Here is a 22,956-nt window from a genome sequence, read left to right on the forward strand (position 1 = left end):
TGCAGAGACCCTTTTAATGAATCAGTGCTGGTGGACTTCCCTTCTTGGTGTAAGGGAAGGTCAGTTATTAAATACACAGAGCCCTGCAGCTGGAAACCTCGTGAAAAGAAACCACAAACACAATTCCGCAGTTTAAGCCTTCCCTTTTATTTCTAATACCTTCAAACCCTCTTCAAACTCATTCTTACTTTTTGTAGATTTTTTTTCCATGTAAAAATGCCCAATAATGAAAACAGGCAGCAGAATATATTTTAAGGACTATCATTCAGACAAGTCAGTACAGGGGATATGTACAGGGTTATATGCAAATACTGTGCCATTTTTTATAAAGCATTTGGGTGTCCGTGGAGTTTGGAATCCACAGGGGTCCTGGAATCAATCCTTCACTGCTACCAAGCGACCACCATAATCTTTCTGGGAAGGCCTTTTTGTGCATTTGCAAAATATTTGGGGAAACTGGTAGAGACTTTTCAGAAAGAAGGCACCCAAGTGTTTTGAATTGATAATATGCAAAGGGATGACATTTTCAACTGATTTCATAAGTCCTCATGGACTGCTTTACCAGAAAAGAATTCGTAGCCAGTAATAGGTTCTGGCAGCCACACATTTTGCCTCCCCATGAAATGAGGAGATCCGTCAAGAAATGGGGAGCCTCAGATACAGCAGTGCGGGGGTTCTGGGAGAACTTCAGGTATTAAGTTTGCAGAGCTGGTCTGGTTCAGAGTGTGGCCTTGGTGAGATTTTCAGTAGTGGAAGGAAGGTGGCCAGGCCAGATGGGTAGTGTGAGTTCAGCTTATTGCCTGAACTAAGCAACCCTCTACATTTCTTGCTTTTCTCACCCCCCAGTGCTGGGGACTGAACCTGGGCCCTGTGTTTTCTAAGCAAAAGGTCTACCACTGAGCTACACCCAATCCATGCATTTTTTACTTTTGGATGTTATTCCATAAAAGTATCCATTCCTCTCTGCCTCTATTTCAACCTGATTCCTTGGAAAATCTGTGATTAGAATCATGATGTTTAGTGGACCCCCTTTATACCTGCCCTTCCCATTTGCTATGCCCATATCACGGGTTGCTTCTGGACACACAGTTCATGAGTTATGCCTGGATTATAAACAGAACTAGTGCATTAATACCAAACAATGAGGTGAGGTTTTGTGATTGCATCCCTGACTCCAGTGTCAGACAACTTTTATTTCAAATGTCAACTCATAGTAACTAAGGATCATATTATATGTTCGTCTTATGATACAAAGAAAAGCTATCACTTTCCATATGTTCTCACAGATAGGACAGAGAAGGCCATAATTTTGATGTTCTGCACAAACGACAAATACAAGAGAAAAAAAAATAGAATGGAAATCTAAAGGATATGCAATTGAGAAAAAAGAGAGATTGATGAAAGATAACACTTCCAAGAAGTCCAAATCTGTGGATCATCACCTCTTCCTTCAACTGGCTCAGAGCAGCACCTAGTATTATGTTACTGAGCCCACCAGCGCTTGCTGAATACCCGGAGCAAGTGAGTCCTCACCAACCAGGGCTTAGATGAGGAGTTACCAACGAGGCCCCTACAGCTCCACAGTTAAGGGGGAGCTCGCTCCCCCAGTCTCAGTGCTGGGCAGTGGCTGCCCTGCTGCAGAGTGAGTGCTTGCTTAGTGGTGCCTGCTTGGTGCCTCACTTGCTGTCATCCAGACTGACAGTCACTGTATTTGGTCCAAGTGGGGAGTGGGTAGTTGGTAGATTACCTCCCTCAACCAGGTGCCCCACCAGTCCTGCCCTGGAGCCCTTCCTCTTGCTCCATCAGCTGCCCACGTCTCCCAAGCATGAGTGCTCTGAGCCAGTCCTGATGAACTACAATGGTACAATGGCCTGCTCCGTGCTTAAACATGAATTCAGCGTGGTGACAGCATCAGCAGTCTTGGATCCTGCATAACCTTCTGCTTGCAAAAGTTGGGACTCCCTATCTTTTCTTTTTTCTTTTGAATTCTTCCTGAAGTTCCAACCCTGGGTCATAGGGACCCTGAGTAGGATTCACACCACCATTTGGTCAGGCATGAGGAGGTCCTGGGATCAGGCTCCCTTTCCTTAGGATGCCTCAGTAACCATGTGAGTAGCATCATTTCCTGTCCCTCTCACCTCGTTTCAGTTCCCCTGAATGCTTCATGTAGGACACTGGTGACAGTAGTCTAGTGTCAGGGCTCCAATGCAAACCTCAGGGAACTCCTCTGACATCCTTACCATATAGAAGCAGGAAAAGCAGGGCAAGAAGAAATTAAACCCTCCAAGAGGAAAAGGGACAGTGTAGGGATAGAGAAGGCCCCCAGTAGCCCAGGGTTTTGGCATTTAGATTCTAGGTCTTCTAGATTCTGGGTCTTCTAGATACATTTTTTCTTAAGAAATGTAAAGAAGTAGTGTGAGCAAGACTGCAAAAAGGAATGAGAACTATCAGGAGAGAAAATCTCCAGGGAAAGTTGAGCAGCTTATGTTGTCATTGGTCCAGTCTCATTCACATTTCTTGAGGACCTACTGCGTGTGAGCCAGGTGCTTGCTCAGTCAGGTTGTGAAGATGAATGAGCATGGTGTCAGCCCTGAAGAAGCCATGGCTGCTGGGAAGACAAGCACAGGAATCAGTGCTTTCTGTAACTGTTTTGTTGCTGGCATCCAGTCTGGTTCAGGATGCCCCAAACGGGCATTCCTACCCGAGACTGGAGATCCAGCAAGGAGATTATGAAAAGGGTAATACCCGGAGTGAAGAGTCTATTCATTCACTCATTTGTTTATTTGACAAATGTACATCAAGTGTTAGGACCTTTCAGATGCTGTGATAGATACAATGACATACATATTTTAAGGATAGAATAGAAATTAGAAGGAAACAAAGCAACTATGAGTAGGCAGAATCTGTGATGATATTTATGAGCTGATCAAAAGGCTGTCATGGGGCTGGGGATATAGCTCAGTTGGTAGAGGACTTGCCTTGCATGCACAAGGCCCTGGGTTCAATCCCCAGCACCACAAAAATAAATAAATAAATAAACAAACAAACAAATAAATAAATAAAAATAAAAGGCTGTCATAACCTCCCAGTACCTATTCCTAGATGGTTCCCTCATTAGAGATCCATTCCTTCATCTGAGATCCATTCAGCCTTGCCCCTTTGGTGCATTACAAATACATTTTGACACAGGAAAGACCAGCAAGTTGCCTGAGGGTACTTGGTGCAAGGTTGGGCTGTGGGATATGCAGAGAAGAATAACCAAGGACAGATGACTCTCTTACTCTTTCCCTGGACGTGCCTGGAGCTGACTTTCACAGACCCAGTGATCTAAGCCAGCTAATCCTGCTTGCACAGGGCCTAGGGTGCATGCTGCAGACAGCCCCTCAGCCCCTGTCCACTGTGAAAACACGGGACACCCAAGTCGAAGGGAATGTTGAATGACACCATGTGGGTGTGCAGTGGTCTATGACCGGAAGGTTCGCTGGAAGCAATTTGCAAAGGAGGCCTTAGAAAACCACCTGGATGCTTATTGTAAATTAAAAAAGGAAGAGATGCCACTTTTTTTTTTCTCAATAATTTTTAATACTAGGTTTATGGCTGGGTACATGTGATAGTCATTATAGCTTATTTAACTCTGAAATTATCTGGCCCCTCAAACTCCCCTGGGACTGTAGGAATCATGGGTTAAATTTTAAAAACACTGTCTGAGAGAAGATGATATGCTTTTCCTTATGGAGAATAAATGCCAAGCTAAAAAAAAAAATCCAAAAAAACAAAAAACACAGCTCTCCCCAGGAAGGGTCTTTATTGTTTCTTCTCTTGGCTGTGTCCATAATGTGTTCGAGCTCAGAAGTTCACCCCAGGCACATGGAGTTTACTTTTTGCTGGCTGTTGTGCACTTCGGTCTCTGCAATTCCAGTTGTGCCTTTTCTGTGGGGTTGTTTTGGAGAGAGTCCAAACGCATTTTGAACTCCAAGCTCAAATCTCAGAGGTTTCCACCTCTTTGGAGCCGAACGTGTCATCAGGAGCTGGGAGTCCATGAGTGAGTTACACCAAACAGCTGCGCGGTACCCGCCACCCTCTCCCCAAGGATGACAGCTCTGCAGAGGAGGGCGTTGTAAGCATTCCTGAGCCAGCCAGCTAATTGGGAGGCCCAGCCTGTGGCCAGGGGCTCCTTCTCCAGAGGCTCCCACTGGGATCCAGCATGGTAGGAACTCCTACCTACAAAGCACCCCTTCTTCAGAGCAGCAGCCTGAATGGGGAAGGGCCAAGAGGGACAAGACCACTGGAGGGCCATATGGGTGAAAAAGGAAGCTCTTGAGTCGGAGGGGAATTTCCTTTTGAGAACAGGATATTCCCTATCATTAGCTGCTCACAGGAAGGAAAATGGGAAAGCAGGGTTTCTTCTCAAGTGAGGAGACACCTAGCAGCCAGTGATAATGCCTGATTTGGAAGTGGCAGGAGGGAATGTGTACATTCTAACCCATAGTTTCATTAAGTGAAAATGTAGTTATTCAGGCCCCTTTAACCTCTGAGGTTGATCTCAATTCCAGCCAGCACTCTTGAAGATGTTGTACCAGGCTATCAGTGTGCTCTGGGACTCTGGTGGCTTAATGGCATCCTTGTCATCAGATACGGTCAGGTATCTCCCAGTCTTTAGAGTTCCGACTCCAGAAGCACCAACACCACTGGAGTCATAACTCCCTGCTCAGTGGCATGTGGATCCCCTCGGTTGCTTTCAGCCCCTTCCTCCTTTTGGCACTGATGCTCATGGGCCTCATCAGAGGGTTGGGCCTGACTTTAGCCAAAGCTGCCATCTCTGCTGCTTTCCAGGGAAGGTCCAGGACAGCTGCCTCTAAAGAATCTTTACTCTAGCACAGGATCTAACTCACTAGAAAGCATCAGGGGTCTTTTATCTGGCAACTTAACCCAGTCCTTATGATGTGGTATAGGAAAAATTCTAGAGGGAGCATTTTCCCAGTGAGTTCATAGGAAGATAGAAATTTGGAAAATTCTACCACATATCCATTTTGATATATCTAAAATAATAACATAAAGAAAATATTTCAATATGAAAACTAAGTCGAGGGGAGGAAATTGTGTGGGGGATAAAACAGGAAGAATAAAAGTCCTTATGCCACTCAACATGGTCCATAGCTCTTTTAAAAACGAGAAAGTCGTTTATGTAAAATCTTGTCAACCTGCCTTGAAGTGTAAAGGCTTGTAGGCGCTATTGAAAAATTTTGTTTTATTTATTCCCTGCAGCAGAAGAAAAATCAATGGCTTCTTGGCGAGTCAGACATAAATGAGTTATACAGGCCACTGACATGGTGGACCAAACTTTATAACAACCACATTCGCTGCTGTCAGGCCACAGGCTTCAGTGGCGCCAGCTGTAATTATGGCTGATCACCTCTAATTCAGAGCTGCCTGCCTTGATAAAGGTGTCACTGGGAGCCACTGTGGCATCAGCATCAATTGAGGATGTCATGCCAGAGGGCAGCCTGCTGGAGCAAGCTCTTCCCACCATAGCCCCTGGGGGTCATGCAGACTGTTGGGCAAATCTCGCTTTTTTAACCCTTCGTGCTAACGACAGGGATGGTACCGGAAGCTGATTTAAATTCCAAGGGATTCAGAGGAGCAACCCTGAGCCCCAGCAGCAAATATCTTTAATAAGCAAAGAGATTTCTCCAAAAACAGAGTTGGGAAGACATGATCCACTCTGCTCCACAATGTGCAAAGACATACGTTAGTATTACTTACCTGAGTCCCTGGCCACAAAAGCGATTAGGGGCAACAGACTATAGAAAAGCTGTGATCATGATTGAGGGAAAAACAAACAAACAAACAAAAATTGCAGCCTAATGCCTTTCTTCTGCTTTTGTGGTTAAAAAATTTTTTTCGTGAATTTCCCGTTTTCAAATTTTTTTTTTTTTTTTTTTTTTTTTGAAAGAGGCATGAAGGGTGAGGGGAAATAGAAAGCTGAGTGGAGATGGGTTAAAAAACCTTGCTAGCAAAGCCGCTAAGTGTCCCAACTAGGTCTAGGAAGTGTGAAGCAATTAAAAGGGCTTCACTGACATTTGTGAAGGATAAGGTTGCTGTCCCTCCACCCCCCCCCCCATCCCTGGCTGTTTTTCCAACCTCTGTTATTAAAAAAAGAGACACACATTCTATTTGTTCTCCCTGTATCCTCTCTAGATTCACAGACAGCCCCACCCGCCCCAGGGCACCCCTGCAATAGGTGGAGGAAAGCAGTGGCCTGTCTCATTTTAAGGAAGGACCTATTTTGATCCCCTGTTTGGACAGTTCACCTGAGAGCAGCCTGCTGGTCTCAGAAAGGCAGGGAGGAGTTTTGCAGCTAGGGTCCTTTTGCTTGAGTACATCAGAAGGAGGCCAGCACGGGCCAGCGCAGAAGTTGCTGTGATTTCCCAGTTCTTGATGGCTCCAGACACAGGCGCGTGTTTCGACCAGAAGTGGTTCTGCCCTTGCTGACAGGGAGGTCAGATGCGAGGAGTCTCTGGAGGGGAGGTAGTTGGCATTCAGCAACAGAAAATCCCACCCCGCTCCAGGAAAAAAGGGCCCTGGGCAATGGAAACCCTGTCACCTGGTTCTGAACTGAAACCCGCCCCGGCTGAGTTGGTTTTTCATTCTAGGTCCTTCCAACCTGCTCTCTCACTCCCTGCTTCCCCATCTCTACATGCTTCTTCCTTGTTATTTCCCCTTTTCCAAAGGCAGGGGCACTTTAAAAAAAAAAAAAATCAGCTTTTCTTTTCATTATTATCATTATTATTTTATCAGAACCACTGGACCCCTGGCTGCAGACCTCCGGGGTCCCTCTCTGAGCTGTCTGATGGCAGCTGTCAGGCCATCCCGAGGCGGCACTGTTTCCTCCTCTGTTTACCGGTTTCTAAGGGCAATTGCACAGGGTAGGCTCCCTGAGCCTGGAACTCGGCCTGGGGCTGTTTTGGTTACATTGAAGTTTTTGCTTCAGTTCTGCCAGATTTAAATGGTGACTTCACCAGCACTGAGCTAAAAAGGAGAAGGGGGAGGAGGGCGAGCCCAGGAGAAAGAGAGCGAGCAAGCTGGAGGGAGAGAGCCAGAGCTAGGCGCTAAAGAAGGGCCAGAGCATTACATCATCGCTTGGCCTGGAATCAAATGGGAAGGATATGACTCACTCAAGCTAGTTAAGCTTTGGCTCAAATTCTACACACACTCATTCCAGAGCTCTCATGTTCTGCACCTCAGGAGGGAATTCAGCCTCAGTGATGTCCATGAGGTTTGTTTTTAATTTTATTTTCTTTTTCTTGATTTTAGAGACTTTTTTTTTTGGCCCCTACTGCTTTCTGTTCTTGAGGCTTCATCCTCCTCCTCCTCTTCTTTTTCTCCCCCATCTCTCGTTTCTGCCCGTCTTTGTTCCCCCTCCTCTTCCTTCTCCTCTTTCCCCAGCCCCTCCGCTCCTCTTCTTGCCCCGAAGAGGCATTTCTTTTCACTTTGATCAGAGTTTTTTTGTTGTTGTTCTAGTAGAGAGACCTGAATGAGTTGAGCAGAGACCGGGCTGCGCAAAATAAAAAGACAAGCAAACTAAAGCCACAGGAGCAAAGAGGCCACAAATAAAAAGCGAAGCGAGAAAGAGCAAACTCGGTGGAAGTTTCTCTGCTGTGGTGTCGCTCCTAATCGGAGGAGACAGGGAGAGAGTTAAAACGCAGGGACCAATCGCTTGAATGGTGATGTAATGCAAGAACCGCAGGGTAGTTAAGTAACGTGAGAGCCAGGGGGTCAGGGTTGCAAAGCATTTACCTGCTCTCAAGGGGTTTTCAGTTTATTATCAATTGCAGTGACTGTAACTGGCTTCAGACTGCAATCTCTAATTATTCACAGACGCCCCTTTTTTATCTTTTATTATTAAAAGTAAAACTATATTATGGTATTTAAAAAAAAACATGATATTATCACAGCTGTATATTGTTTTCCACCAGGATATATTCCCTTTCTCTCTCTCCCTCTCTCCCTGTCTCTCTCTCTCTCATTTAAATGGCTCAAAAACGGTTGTCTTTTCGTGAAGGTTCGAATGATGGTGTGTGGGTGTGGGGAAACTTTTTGAGTGTAACTGGCAAATTGTAAATGACTGGAAAACTATTTGGTGTGTTGTACTGCAAATGAAAATGCTATTCATTTATTATTGAAAATTGTGCAGAATTTTAAAGTAGTATATGATGATCCTTAAAAGTAGTTACAGACTCTCACCTATTACTTCTGCTAAGGTGAAAAAGGGATTGCATAGTTGTTTGAGAATTTTAACTTTCAGTTGTTGCACTTGACAATGAACTTAATCTAGCACTGTCTTGAAGACTCAGATTCCTGAGTTATAATGAAGATAATATGTGGGGGTAGCGGGAAGGATAAAAACTTCTTGATTGATTTGTCTCAGAAATGGCTAGTTAATATTTGAGAGTAAGAAATTAACTCTTAATGCATGGGGGTGGGGTGTCAATGATAGTGTTCCTGATGCTTTAAGGATCTCATAGAGAAAGAGACTTTTATGTTTTGAAAATTATTCCTACGTCTCTATTTCATAAAATAGATTTAGCACTGCCTGGGCTGAGTTCTTTTTGAAACAATTCAGCATTATTAGTTACAAATGGGAGGTCTCTAGAAGGTGAGCGTAAACCCCACACACCCAAACTCTGGGTTCTCCTGAACTTCTCGTGGCCTTCCTTAGTCTTGACCATCATCAGCTGGGTGTACACCAAGCATGGGGCACTTATGTGTTTTTTTAATGCATGTTGCGGATGTGCTTAATCATTTATAGGTCTTCTCTCCTTTCTCCATTTTGGGACAGAGGAATGAGGTGGGGGTAGAAGTAATTTTTGGAGGAAACAGCTTGATGGGATAGAAGATGAGAGGCCAGAGTACTAACCCTGAACTTAACCTTGAGCACGTCACTTAAAACATGGAAGGGACTATCTTACAGTAAGGGACTTGACAAGGTGGGCAATAAGCCCTTCTCTCATATGTAGAATTGACCTTAGATGATCTCCCAAGTCACTTCTCTCTGGAAAGTTCTGTGTCTGTTTTTGATTTTTTTTTTTTTTTTTGTAATGCCGAAAGGTACTTGGCATAACTTTTCAGAGAAAGACACATTTTAAATTCAAGATGAATTAGTGCCCCAGAAGAAATGAATGGGGAAGGGTGCAGAGAGATTTCCCTCTCCTACTTTGTTTTTGCTTTCTGGCAAGAAGATTCCTTATGTAGTAAAATTCTTAGTTTTCAAGTGCTACTTGTGAGGAGACCTCAATGAGCATTATTGCCTAGGTTAGTCTGTCAAAAAAGTGGTGGAAAAGACAGGAAATTTACCTGCCCAGTAAACTTTCCAAGAAGGTGCTGCATGTCCTTCAGACTAATAAAACAGTGCTAAGAACCCACATGCTGTTGTGTTTCACCTACTCAGACAGTGCAGGGTAGGGTTTATGGCAAAATTATTCCCCCAAAAGAGTACATCACAATCTGATATGTTTCTATAATTCCAACATAAGATCAAGTTTTGGTTTTTGTTGTGGTTTTGTTTTGCAATGATGTGGTTTGAACCCAGGGCATCAGACATGCTAGTCACATGCTCTACCACTGAGCTACATTCCTGGCCCCTAAGGGATGGATGTCGATGTCTTAAACGAGGTTTAAGATGTAAAACTTCAAAAGATCATGAAAGGCAAACTGTATGAACTTGTTAAATAGACAATTTTTTTCCTTCTATTGCTCTTCTTCGGTCACATTCCAAGGTAGTAGCCTCTTAATAAAGTGCATATTTTTGTATCTGGAGTAGTAGCCTCATTGTAAAGCATGCACTTATGCATTCACAGATCTGGATTAATTGTGCGTAGGAAGGACTATTACTACACTGATCTGTGGGGAGAAATTACTCGAGCTGAAATGAAATCCATGGTGAAGGTTATTAGTCATTGTGCATAGTTAGGCAAGCGCCAATTGTATGCTTGGGACTCTTCAGGAATAAAGAGGGCATGATTGCTTTTTTTAGAGCATTACAATTTATGTTGACTTGGCTGTGAGTTGTTCACCCATAATCAGAAATGCCCCGCTCATGACTGAGAGACAAGGTGAGGAGCACTCGCCTTGTGACACTAGGTGGCACTTCTGCTATCTTGGTTCATCACTGTTACTTATGGTAACCCAGAAGGGTAATTTCACTGTTCGATGGCTATCTTATTTGTTTTGGTGTTTTGCTTTGATTCTTTCTGCTTTTTAATTGAAAACTTTATTTAGATAATTATAGATTCACTTACAGTTTTAAGACATAATTCAGAGCCAAGTGTGGTGGTGCATACCTGTAATTCCAGAGACTTGGGAGGCTAAAGCAGGAGGATTGAAATTTCGAGACCAGCCTCAGCAACTTAGCAAGGCAACGTCTCGCAAAACTATAGTACAATTCCACAACCAGGATTTGGGCATTGATATAATCTATCGATTGGATTCAACTTGTCCCAGTTGAACTTGAACTCTTCTGTGTGTATGTTGTTCTCACTGAGGTAAAAATGGAGGGTCAGACACACCAGTCACACTAGGTCTCACAAGGGTCTGAGGGCTGTGCCTATGAATTATCAGATAGCCAGTTGGGGAATTGTGATGGCATTGTCCATGGTTTCTATTTCCTAGGGGCATGGCCTCAACGGTGGCTTTGCCTTCCATAGGGGCCCTGCTTTAGTGTTAGTAGGTGAAGGGGGAGGTGTGGCTTTGGTGACACAACAGAAGGGTCACAGAGTATAGTGATATCAATTGTCCAGGGCTGTGTGGCCATAAATTAGTGCCAAGCTCAGGGTTCTTTCTCCTTGCTTTCCCATTCTTTCCTTGTTAAAGTTGTGTGGATACTGATCAGGGAAGTAGGGCTGGGTCTCCTGAAAAGAGTAAGACCTGGATTCAGATCACCTTTTTTTTTTTTTGGTGCTATGGATTAAACCCAGGGATGCTTAATCACTGAGCCACATCCCTGGCTCTTTGTTATATTTTATTTAGAGACAAGGTCTCACTGAGTTGCTTAGGGCCTTGCTAAAATGTTGAAGCTGGCTTTGAATTTGCGATTCTCCTGTCTCAGCCTCCTGAGCCACTGAGATTGTAGGCATGTGCCACCATGCCTGGCTCAATTCACGGTTCTACTTTCTACCTGTGTGACTTTGGCAAGCCAAAGAACCTCTCTGTGTCGTAGGTTCTATTTTCTCTCTGTACAATGAGGATAACCAAACCATGTGGCAGTTTGGTGACAGGTAAAAGTGACTTTTAAAGCCCCTGGCAGACAGTGAGATGGTAGGGAAGAAATTTCAGCTGCAGTAAGCTTTGAGAATGGCAACATGGGACCTTCCTGGCATAGATTGGTGCTACAGGTGCAACCTCCCCAGACTCCAACTGACTTCTTATTGTGGACATCACTCAGACTTCTTTCTATAGCCTCTCTTCTGCTCTTCTGTGATGTCTTTTTTTTTTTTTTTTTTTTTCCTTTTTCTTCTTTTTTCTTTGTGATACTGGGGAGTGCATGCAAGGGCTATGTCTTATCCCTTTCAATTTTGAAACAAGTTCTGAGTTGCCCAGCCTGATCTCATATATGTGATCGTCTTGCCTCAACCTCATGAGTTGCTGAGATTACAGGTGTGTGCCCCCATTCTCAGCTCCTACTGCTTTCTTTTTAATTCTGGAAATCGAGGAGGTCTGAGATCACATCAGGTGCTAGAAACAGAGATGTTCATCCTTTAGGATGATTCTAGTTAAAGTGAGGTGAAGACTAGGATCAATAAAATCTGCCACATTCCCCGTGGCCTAAGTGGTAGCAGGTGGAGTGATCCTGGACAATGCAGTTTGGAAAAAGGACCCTGTCATCTCACTCGTGCTCAGCTGAACTTTGTGAATGAGATGATGAAGTGCAAGGGAAGTGAGTGAATTCAGTCACGAGAACGGGATTCTATCCCCTGCTCCATCTACCAAAAGAAGTTTGAGAGGATTACTTTCAGCTGGGCGAGGCCACCTTTTAAACTTGCTGTCTCCTCTCACATATCTTTTCTGGTGGTATATATGGTGTTTTTGGAGAGTGAAGAGAAGGGGCCTTTGAAAGTGACAAGTGGAAAACAACTTTAATGGCAGAGTTGGACAAATTATGTGACATCGATGGGGCCCAAGAGGCACATCCATGATAAGATGTGCAAACCTGTGCTGGGATTGGGCCCTAGGGTGTCTCAAGCTGCACGATATAAACATTGTTTCAGATTTTACTTAATGGCTGGAGGTGTAGCTCAGAGAGAGTGTGTGTGTGCTTAGCATGCTCCGTCCAGGTCCTGAGTTCAATTTCTGGTACCAAAAAAACATGAAAATAAACAAAAAGATTTTACTTAGTAGACATTGGTCAGAAAACCCAGGTTAACACAGCATAGTCTTGAGAATTAACCTTAGTTCTGCCCTGACAGAAAACAGGGTGGACAAACCTGGACCTGAATTTCAAGAAATGGCAGCAGCTGCGAGTGAGAGCCTGGCTTTTCCTTCCTGCCCTCTCCTCATTTGGTTCTCATGACCCTCGAAGGAGATTGCCTTCGCATCGGAGTGCAGAAAGATGTGTGTGAAAGTCTCTGCCTGAGCGGGCGGTCAGAGAGCCGAGACATGGGGAAGGAGCGGAGGAAGGAAAATGGCAGCGATGACAGACGTGGGCCAGGCCAATGAAAATTCTGTGGCCCAGATTTCAGTTTATGATTTTTTGCAGGCTTTGCTAGTTGGTTGAAATGTGTGCTCTAAGACTGGGTGCTTTCATGAATTTTGGTACAATCAGAGCAGTCCCTGGAAAAATTACATCCTTGAAAACTAAGTCGACTTGATTTAGCACTCCAGAGTCCACTACATAGTACACAAACACTTTGTTACAAGGCCATACGTCTTTTCTTCCTGTACCTTCATGGGCAGGAGAGCTTATTTAATGATCGATGAGGCAACACTGCCCCCAAGAAAAATTAATCAATAGTTTGCTATCTTTTTAGACAGTGGGACAGTAGTTACAAAATAACCATGATCCATCCAGCTATCAACGAAATCTTCCTTTCTCTCCATGGGATGGCTCAAAATTGAATTCTACCTTATAAATGTTTTCTTTTCCATCTGAATGACTGAAATAGAACTGGATGTGTCCAAAAAAGCAAAGCCTAGAGAAAGCAATAACATGGCTCCAAACCAACGCCAAGGTATCTGTTAATGCACACACTCAATCACTCATCTAAATGGGAAAACGGGGCCAGGAGGCTGTGTTGTATAATCTGGAATGCCTATCAGGAGTGACTGTGTTTAGGAGCCTGTGAACTTTTTGTTTTTTAAATAAAAGATCTTTAAACAATTGAAGTCACATTGAGAGCAGCATGTGCTGCCATGGCAGGGAGGCCAGCTGGCCCTCTTGCAGCCTTTGGGGCCCATGTACCTACTTGGCTGTGCCTTTCTGCCCTCCATGGGCCCCAAGTCACTGCTAAAGGAAAGTCTACAGAAAAGCTCTTTTTGATGAAGCAGGTGGGGACAGGAGTATTGGAAACACACGTCAGTGAATGGGCAGTATCTGTGCCTATACAGGAATGGGATTTGAGAGTATTTGAAAAAAATCTTTACTGCCCATCTCTGGTAGGCTTCCCTTACCCTAGATTCTCACTTTTTTTTTTTTTTTTTTTTTTTTCCAGCTTGGTTCTCTGCATCTTAATACTTGGTATTATTTTTATGTCCACTCCAATTTCATTATTTCAATTTTTTTGTCTTTAAGAAGTATAAAAGTATACCATCTGCATTAAAGATAACAAAATATATGATTTAACACACACACACACACACACACACACACACAAGCTCTTCTGTAAAGGTAGAGTCTCATTGTTCGTAGTCAATATGGCCCAGTGCTATTGTGCCCTATGAGTGGATTTAGAAGCAGACAGATCTGGGTTTCAATTCTGATTTTGCCATTTGCTAGCTATGTGAGTTTTGACAATCTTGAAACTTTGTTATCCTCCTTTTCTTCACCTATGGAATGGAATCTAAGATAGTACTGTAATAAGTACTGTAATGTACTCAGCATAAGTGCTCAGCAAATGTTATTTAATAATAGAACCACCTAACTTTTTTGGAAGTGTGGATCCTGATATATTTCAGGCATCAAAAATGTGGAAAGAAATACTGTCATTTAATAGTTCCCTCCCAGAAAAGTAAATTGAGTCACAGCATACAAGTGAGGCTATAAACAGAGACACACGGAGAAAATCATACCACTGGCTGTAACCATCTCTTGATTGGTCAGAAGATCAGGTTTAAGATCTACGTTAGGGCTGGGCATGATGGTGCACACCTGTAATCACAGTGGCTCAGGAGGCTGAGGCAGAAGGATCATAAGTTTAAGACCAGCCTCAGCTATTTAGTGAGGCCCTAGGCAACTTAGAGAGACCCTATCTCAAAATAAAAAACAAAAAGGGCGGAGAGTGGGGTATGAGTCAGTGGTAAAGTGTCCCTGAGTTAAATCTCCAGTACAAAAAGAAAGAAAGAAAGAAAAAGAACAAAAGATCTACTTTAGGGCTGTGGATATAGCTCAGTGGTTGAGTGTTTGCCTAGCATGTGTGAGTCTCTGGGTTTGATACCCAGTTCAGGGGGAAAAAAAAGAAGAAGTAGATCTACATTAGTTCATTTCAGTACCAAGAATAGCTGGGTCTTTCTTTCATCCTTTTTAGTTAAGTAGTAGGTTTCTTTTTTACATGGCATAAATTAATTTTATTTTACATCTACCTCTTCCTAACCTTCTTATTTACCATAGTACTTCAGTCTGCTCAGCAACACTTTGGAGTTGAGGGCTGATCCCATTTAATTCCTCTGGAATTAATCATAATAATAGCAATTATAATAAACCCATTTAGTGCAAACATAGATATAAATTGCTCTCGAGTTGCGTTTTCACCTCTAGTTTTGCTCTCGCCAGCATCTACCCTGATGTGGATCGTGTGTGACCTCCCTCTAGCCAGGCTATTATTCTGCATTCAGATCTTGCTTTCGCTCAGGGCATGGCTGCTCTTTGCCATTTCCTTCCTCCAAGGGCAAAGAGGAAGCTTCAGTGTACAGGTCCCAAGGAATGTCATTTGATTTGGATTCACTCTCACCATTGGGAATTTCCTCAGCAGTAGAATAATAATCTTATAACTGTAAATGCCATGATAATGTGGGAACCTTAGAGATCATCCAGTCCAACTCAACAATTTTACAGATTCAGAAATTGAGGTCACCCACAAATGTGAAGAGAATCACCTGAAACCAGTAAGCCATTTGGCAGCAGAGGCAGAACTAAGCTCTGAGGCACTAGGAAGCACATTTCTGTCCTGCCAGGCCAGTCTGCTTCCGGTGCCAGGAAGTGCATCTTTTTGCACAAGCTAATGCTTCTCAGTCTTCTTTGGAGTCCTGGATCCTGGGGATGGAGGGCAGGATAGGGTGTAAAGAAAAACTTGAAAGTGCAGGGACACAAAAGAGCAACCTGAAGAGTCCCGAGGTTAGCAGGGCTTCCAGAAGCTGGGAGGCACCTGGCTGTGCACATTCCAGCCTCTGGTGTGGAAGGAGGAGTGGGAGCAGACAAGATAACTTGTTTTTGGCCCTCAGTCATTGGCTCCCTGGGGTCTCATTAGTGGGTGGAGCATCTTGTCCCTTGGTCCAAAAGTCACAAATGACGTGGGATGAGCAAACTGAGTTCGAGCTCTTTGCTTTCCCCCCACTCTCTTCTTCCCTCCCTCTCCCTGGTGAGCCCTGGCTACACTGAGTGTTATGTCCAATGAGGACAGAACTTGGAAGCCGCCCCAGAACCAGCACCCACCCACCTGCAGGATGTGACCTCTGGGCTCTGAATCGTACTGCTTCCTCCCTCTGCCTCCCCACCTAAGGAATGGTTTTTAGACCCTAATTCCCAAACAACCCCACTTGTACACTTCAGTCCCAAAGAAATCACCCCACTTTGTGACCACAGAAAACTTGTCACTTCATTATGATTCTGAAAAAAGAGAGCAAAGGGTCATTCATAGTGCTTTTAATGACTTGTATCCTTTCCCATAGAAGCAGCTCTTCGTTTGTTAGGTGCAGAGGACGCTGGCTGAGCGTCGCCATTCATAATGCTGTATCACAAGATTCATTAACCCAATTCATCTTCCCACAGCCATTAGCCAGGTACCATAGGATTCAGCTTCCTGGGAGTCTCCAGAGCTGTGTGGTGTGGAGATGAGACACCATGCCTCCCGAACTTGGAAGCCTGTTTGAAACTAATTAACAGTGGTTAAGTGTTTGGAAAATGCATGTGGGAAATCGTGCTTACTGTTTGCCAGAGTAAGACAAGCATGACCATTTCTTTTCTCAACCAGTTATCTGCCCCGGCCCCCCGCATTTGTTCTTTGCCTATTTCTGCTAAACTGGATGAAGCCACCTTTGGTGGAATAGGCCAGTGTTCAGCCAGATTTCCTCCCCCAGGTGAGAATGGGCATGTTGAGTTTTCTAGCTCTGTGATGTCTAATGAGGCAAATTGAAAAGTGCCATTGACCTCATGATCAGCAAACAAAACATGGTTTTCTCTATGGCAAAGTGGTTTTGCAACTGTCTTGATATGAGTCACAGCATCAGAATCTTAGTTAATATCACAGTCCAATGTAATCCTGTGTCAGTTTATATATGTGGATACAGTCAACGCAATGTTCTGTATCCATGGGTTCTGCCTGCATAGATTCAAAACCCTGAGGTCAAAAATATCTGACAAAAATATTACTTCTGAACTAAACACTGTATGGCATTTAAAAAAATTTTTTAATATATTTATTTTTATTGTAAACAAATGGGATACATGTTGATTATCTGTTTGTACATGGAGTAAAGGCGTACCATTTGTATAATCATACATTTACATAGGGTAATGTTTGATTCATTCTGTTATTTTTTTCCCCCTACCCTCCCACCCCTCCCACCCCTCTGGCATTTTTTTCTAATCATCATTCTGTAAACAATATAGTGGAGCAACGATTTATGTTGTATTAGGTATTATAAGTAATCTAGAGATGAATTAAAGTATACAGGAGGACATGCAGAGACTACATGCAAATACTATGTCATCTTATAGAAGGAACATGAGCATCCGTAGATTTTGGTATGGCAGGGGGGATTCCTGGAACCCATTCCCCAAGTATACTGAAGGACAACTCTACAATATGTATTTAATTTTTGTGCATTCTTAATCTTTACTGTGCATGTTTCTTGGGTATAGCATACTCTTATTCATTTTTCTAAAATGCTAGTGATGTATGATTTACCTGTTTTCACTAATTTCTTGCTAATTTTCCCACCAATGTGTTGTACCCAGACTTGAAAAACCCTGACAGAATGGAAAGGTCACTGAGTGACTGGGACCAGGGTCAGGAAACCTGGGATGCCCTGTCCCAACTCTAAGATTCCTCCCTGGATCTACATGTCCTCTTACAAAAATGAAAGTTCTTGTTTTCAAATTGAGTTTATCCTAGAGTACTTGCTTTAAAGTTCTCCTGTGGGGTCAGGCCCAGTGGTACACGCCTGTAGCCCCAGGGACTCGGGAGACTGAGGCAGGAGGATTGCAAGTTGGAGGCCAGCCTGGGTAACTTAGTGAGACCCTATCTCAAAATAAGATTCTTAAGAAGGTCTGGGATTGTAGCTCGGTGATAGAGCACCACTGGATTCAATCCTCAGTGCCACAAAAACAAACAAACAAACACAAACATCCTGCTGTGTGGAAGTCCAGAATGGGAAACAAGAGCCCCATGTGGTCCATATCCCCTCTGGTAACTTACCTACCCCCTCTACCCAGAGGTCCTTAGAAGGTGATCCCAATACTACTGGACTACAAACCTAACCTCGATCAGTCTTTCTTAGTTCAGGCATTTGATGATTGTTTTATTTCCTAGGCAATAGTTTTATCTAATGATTAGTAAACAGATTTTATTTCCACTGATTCTGAGGTGGGAATCTCAATTGCAAATCTCTAGAATCAGAGGGAATTTTTGCCATGGGGTGTAGTTCTTTCCTGTTTCATCTTCACAGCTGGCCATGTCCTCAGGGGACAGGCCTCTCCGGGAAGGAGTGAGTTTGAAAGGTCTTCCACCAGCTCTGAGCAGGCAGACATGAGGATGTTTATCAATGGCATTGTGCCTGCTGTTTTCTTCACTCCTAAACTCAGCAGGTTCTACATTTTAGACACCCCTCTAATCATTTGGCTTACAGCTGGTAAAATACGATTTTCTGGTTCTCAGAAAGAAAGGCTTTTCAGACTTATAAAAAGGGAGAAGCCCGTAAGACTCCTTGAACATCAAATAGCTCTTACAAAACACCATTTTGATGAGTTAAGTGTAAATGAATCAGAAACATACGGATTAAATTTCCCTTGAAAGACACATGGGTTTAAAAATTAAGGGGGGAAAGTACTTGGCAAGATGGATTTCAGGTTTGTGCCAAACCTCAAAATGTTTGAAAAATGGTTTGAGACGTTTTTACTGAACGCAAAATGCCACGGAGTTCCCTCATCCCCAGACATAATAGTGAATCTTTTTGACAACAATTATATGACAAGAAAAAAGGCCTGTGGGGCTTAGCCACTTTCTCAGTTCTCCTTTAATACCCACTTCCCCCTCCACCTCCCCCTCCAAAAAAAAAAAGGCACCTCATTTATAGGGCTAAGAGAACTTGTCTGATTGACAAACTAAAGTTTCAAGTCGGGCAATTACCAGAAAATAACCCCACAACTCAAAAATACTTGAATCCCCGCTGCCATCCTACCCAGTGTCAATCATACCACTTTGTAAGTGGAATAATACACTCTAGGGATGTGCAGTCTTGGATATATTTTATTCATTGGTGTCTAGAACTATGCATGGTTGTTCTAATCATTTGTCAGACATTATAATGCCAGCTTCTTTGGAGAAGGGGGAAAAAAAACCTAGTAGAAACACCCATTGGTTTGTTAGAACAGCTGCAGTGCAAAGATGCTAGATATCATGGAAGCAGGGCATGGGAGGAGCAGGTTTTCAAGTTGCTGGGAATGATCTTGGGAACCTGAATTCTGTTATAGCCTCTCTATTTAATAAGCCATATTATAACTTCTCCGCATGTCAACATTCTTTCTTCCTGGCATGAGGAAGCTCAAGAGCAACATATTAAGGATCCCTGGACTAATTATCTTATGAATGTTGTGCATCATATCTATTAAATGGCCTCCAATTATTTTTTACTAGCTATTCCTGACAAAAGCAGGCTGACACTTTTACAGCCTAATTTTTCACATGCAGAAGCACAGAAGGAGTGGGTTTTGCGCGAGCTGCATACAGTAAGTGGGGAGAGAGCCAGGGTGGGGAGGGCTGGGCCGTACCACTTGCTCTGTGAAACTACCTTGTTTTGTACCTCTGTTTTGTTTTCATGTTTAAGCCAGGATGACCAAGGTTTGCTTCCTTCCTTCCTTCCTTCCTTTCTTCCTTTCTTTCTTTTCCTTTGAAAGAAAGGATGCATTCAGTGACTGCCAATGTCGGCTTAGAAACTAGGGAACAACAATGTACTTTATTAAAAGTTTTCAAGTCAATGTAGACCATGAAAAGTGGGGAGGGGGCTATCTTTATATGTTAGCACTCTGCTTGAAGTTGTGGAAAAAATCTTTTTTTTAACTTTGCCAGGGTAGCATGTCACATAGCATCTTGCTCTCCAGGAACCAAAAGTAGTTTGTTGCAGAAAAAGTATACGGGCAAGAAAGTAAAAGTCACCCTAAATACAGAAAAGCACTTTAATGCTTCCAGTAAAAATAGAGCATAACTGTGGTTGTTATGTACTGTGTCCACCTTCTCCATCAGCATCTTATGCCTATCAACATTTATTGAGTTCAAAATAAGGAAGAAATAGAAACTAGAAATGCTGGAGAGAAAAAACAGTTATACCAATTTTCTGTCTTGGAAAAGGCCTCAGAATCAGAAGAAGTTGGGCCAAATTCTGGCTCCATTTTTACCTTTTCGAAAGCAGCTCAGTATAGAACAATAGGGCTAAGAAGGGATCCTTTGATTCAGAGAAAAGCCGGCCCCTGCCCAAGTGCTCACCGTGCCTCCCTCCCACTTATCCCAAATGTCTCTCTTCCTTTTATTCCATTGCTGTCGAATTCAGAATGGATCAAAGTCACGCAGTACAGTTTGTCAAATGGTTCTCTTAATTTGTAACTCAGTCTCCTACCTGAAATACTGGAAAGATGCTTTAAAAAATTCTAAATATATGTAGTTCCCTGTCTGTCATATGCAAGGGAATCTACCTGAATAGGATGCACATCAGCCAGGTGGTTTATATTTCTAGATGGGGCTGTTATCATCCAAAGAGTGTTTTCACCTCACAGTCAACTATGAACGGTAATAGTTATTTCATGACTTCTCCACCTTTGCTGACATACTGTCACGACCCTGCCTTGCATAATCAACCATGTTCAGAGCTTCTACCATCAACACCCTCCCCAACCCACACCCCAAGCACATGCATGCACATACGCACAGGTGCATGCGCACTTAGGTCAGGGCTAAGTCTCATCTTTGCTGGAGCGAGTCATATGAGTCTTCTTCTGGGACCTGTGCCCTGGAACCCTCTGGGGTATTAGATATCACTTTTTTTTTTTTGGTGGGGGGAATGTCTCCATTACACCCTGCACCAACTTCCAGGCCTTGTCTTTTTCCCTTAATAGATGATGAATTTCTTCAGGGCAGGGATGATCTTATCCCTCAGCACAGTTCCTGAAACAGCAGAAGCTAAGTAAATGTGTTAAAAAAAAAAAAAAAAAAATTTTTTTTCAATATTTTTGTTGTGTGTCCATTGGTCATATTTTATTGTTTTGTTTTGTTCTTTCGTTTGTTGAAGCCACAGTAGGGAGAAGAGGGGCTCTCTGGGTTCTTAGTCTTCACAGAAATGTAAGGGGAAAAATGCAGGAAAGTTTGTGCTCAGATGATGAGCTCCTTGTTAAGTCTCAACTTTCTCCCCTAACCTATGTTTATCTGGATGGTCTTATTTATATCTATTTCCTTTTGATAAAAATAGTAGCTTAAAAAAGTGAATTTACCACAGGGATGATACTTTTGACTCCGGCCCAAGTTTCACAGATAGAGTTAAGATGCGGCCCTGGATGTGGGTATCCAACTAGATGCTCATTTTCTGAGTCATCTGACTTCTGAGTTTTCACTTTTTTAAGAGTATAATTAAGATAGGTTCCCAGGGATTAAAAACAAATAGCTCTGTGAGTAAAGCAGCCGGTCTATAGGTTGAGATCCATATATGGAGATTCATGGGCACCTGCCCAAATGGAGAGAAGCATTAAGAGCTATTCAAAACCTACTGAAATGTCAACACACTTTTGAAAAGGGTCCATTAGGGATGCAAATGTGTGGTTGGCTGATTATGATAAGCACTGGAAAGAAAACAGTGAAACCCATTAGGAGGTTTTGAGAACAGGGTTTTGAAGAGTGTGGAAGACAAGTCTAGTTTCTGCTAGGGCTGGGCTTCATTTCCTTAGCTTTCTCTGCCTTCTGAACCAGCAATTTTAATGATTTAAATGGCCCTCAGAATTCCTTCTATTTTGGATAAAGCCAATTAGCTCATCTGTTAAAAGGCCAACTTTGAAATTCCATCTTTGTCAGATAAAATTCATTTTAATAAGATCCATTCTCTGGATGACACCCTGTGACTTGCTTCTGCGGAGGGCCTGACTAGAAATGACCTCTGAGCTTCTGATGTTTTGGTTTGTGCAGGCAGCAGTCTTTATTATAAAAGGTTGATCCTAATTTAAAATCTGTCATTCTTACTACATATACTTCTACAGATCAATTCACACTAGAGGTTTACTTAATAATCATTTAGGGATTTTTCTGTGAAAAAAATCAACTAATCACAAGGACAATGTTAATTGTGGCCATCTGAGTTGTTCACATGTGACGTCAAATGATATTCATCATAATGAACAAACTGAAGCATAATTTTTGTATAATTGCTCCAAATGTAAAATAATAATAATAATAATAAAGCTAATTGATTTTTTCCAACTTCCTTGATCTGGAGGGAATTGTATCAATTTCAAGGATGTCATAAAACCAAATATTTAAAGTATGTTTCAAATAATAAGAGAGAACTGCTTAACTTAATAAAGATGTGGAATTCATTTATGAAGACAAACACTGGCTGTGGACCAATAGGCAAAGAATTTGCCAGACTTTTGCAGTAGTTAGTCAGTCATTCTTGCATATCCCCTCTGCTCTGTCACGCCTAAGCTCCCTTTATAGAGAAAATGAATTCTCTTGGCCATACCGGACTTCAAAATCATTGTTTTTGAGAAAAACACACAGAAGGTATTCTTTCAGTTTTCTTCCTTTTAAGGATAATATTCCATGGCACTTATAATTGTAGTTCTTATTACCTTATTTTAATTAAAGAGATTTACTTGGCATATGTGTTTGATGCTTGAGAACATGACATGAAAGTTACGTCAATCCCTTCTGTAGGGCTTCAGCCATTGAAAGTATTAGCAAAAATGGGAAAACAATTAACTATCACAAAAACAGTTAAGTTTTTTGGTATTAATCTAGAGCAAAAATCACAAGCCCTGGAGTGAACATTTCCATTTGGCATTTTCTTTCTCTCTCTTTCCTTTTTTTTTTTTTTTTTTTTTTCTTTTTTTGTACCAGGGATTGAACCCAGGGGTGCTTACCCACTGAGCCATATCTCCATCCTTTATATTTTTTATTTTGAGACAAGTTCTCACTAAGTTGCTTAGGCCCTCACTAAGTTGCTGAAGCTGGCCTCAAACTTGCAATCCTCCTGCCTCAGCCTCCTGCATCTCTGGAATAATGGGCCTGTACCACCACACCTGACTTGGCATTTTCCCCTTTATGACTCTCAAGA

General features: G+C 42.7%; 1 protein-coding gene across 8 annotated transcripts in view; it reads left to right on the plus strand.

The window, feature by feature from the left end:
• CREB5 (cAMP responsive element binding protein 5) overlaps window positions 1-22,956 on the plus strand; it is a 392,310-nt gene that overhangs the window by 253,473 nt on the left and 115,881 nt on the right. The window contains exon 1 of one of the 8 annotated variants that reach the window (XM_079152565.1): window positions 6,349-7,276. The exons of the other annotated variants lie outside the window; for them this stretch is intronic. Coding sequence (XP_079008691.1) covers window positions 7,230-7,276 — 47 coding nt within the window. The 5' untranslated portion in view covers window positions 6,349-7,229. Of the gene's footprint in view, window positions 1-6,348; window positions 7,277-22,956 lie in introns of those variants that run through there. 8 annotated transcript variants of the gene reach the window in all.

Source organism: Sciurus vulgaris, assembly GCF_902686455.1.
Source record: "Sciurus vulgaris genome assembly, chromosome: 8".
Taxonomy (NCBI): Eukaryota; Metazoa; Chordata; class Mammalia; order Rodentia; family Sciuridae; genus Sciurus; species Sciurus vulgaris.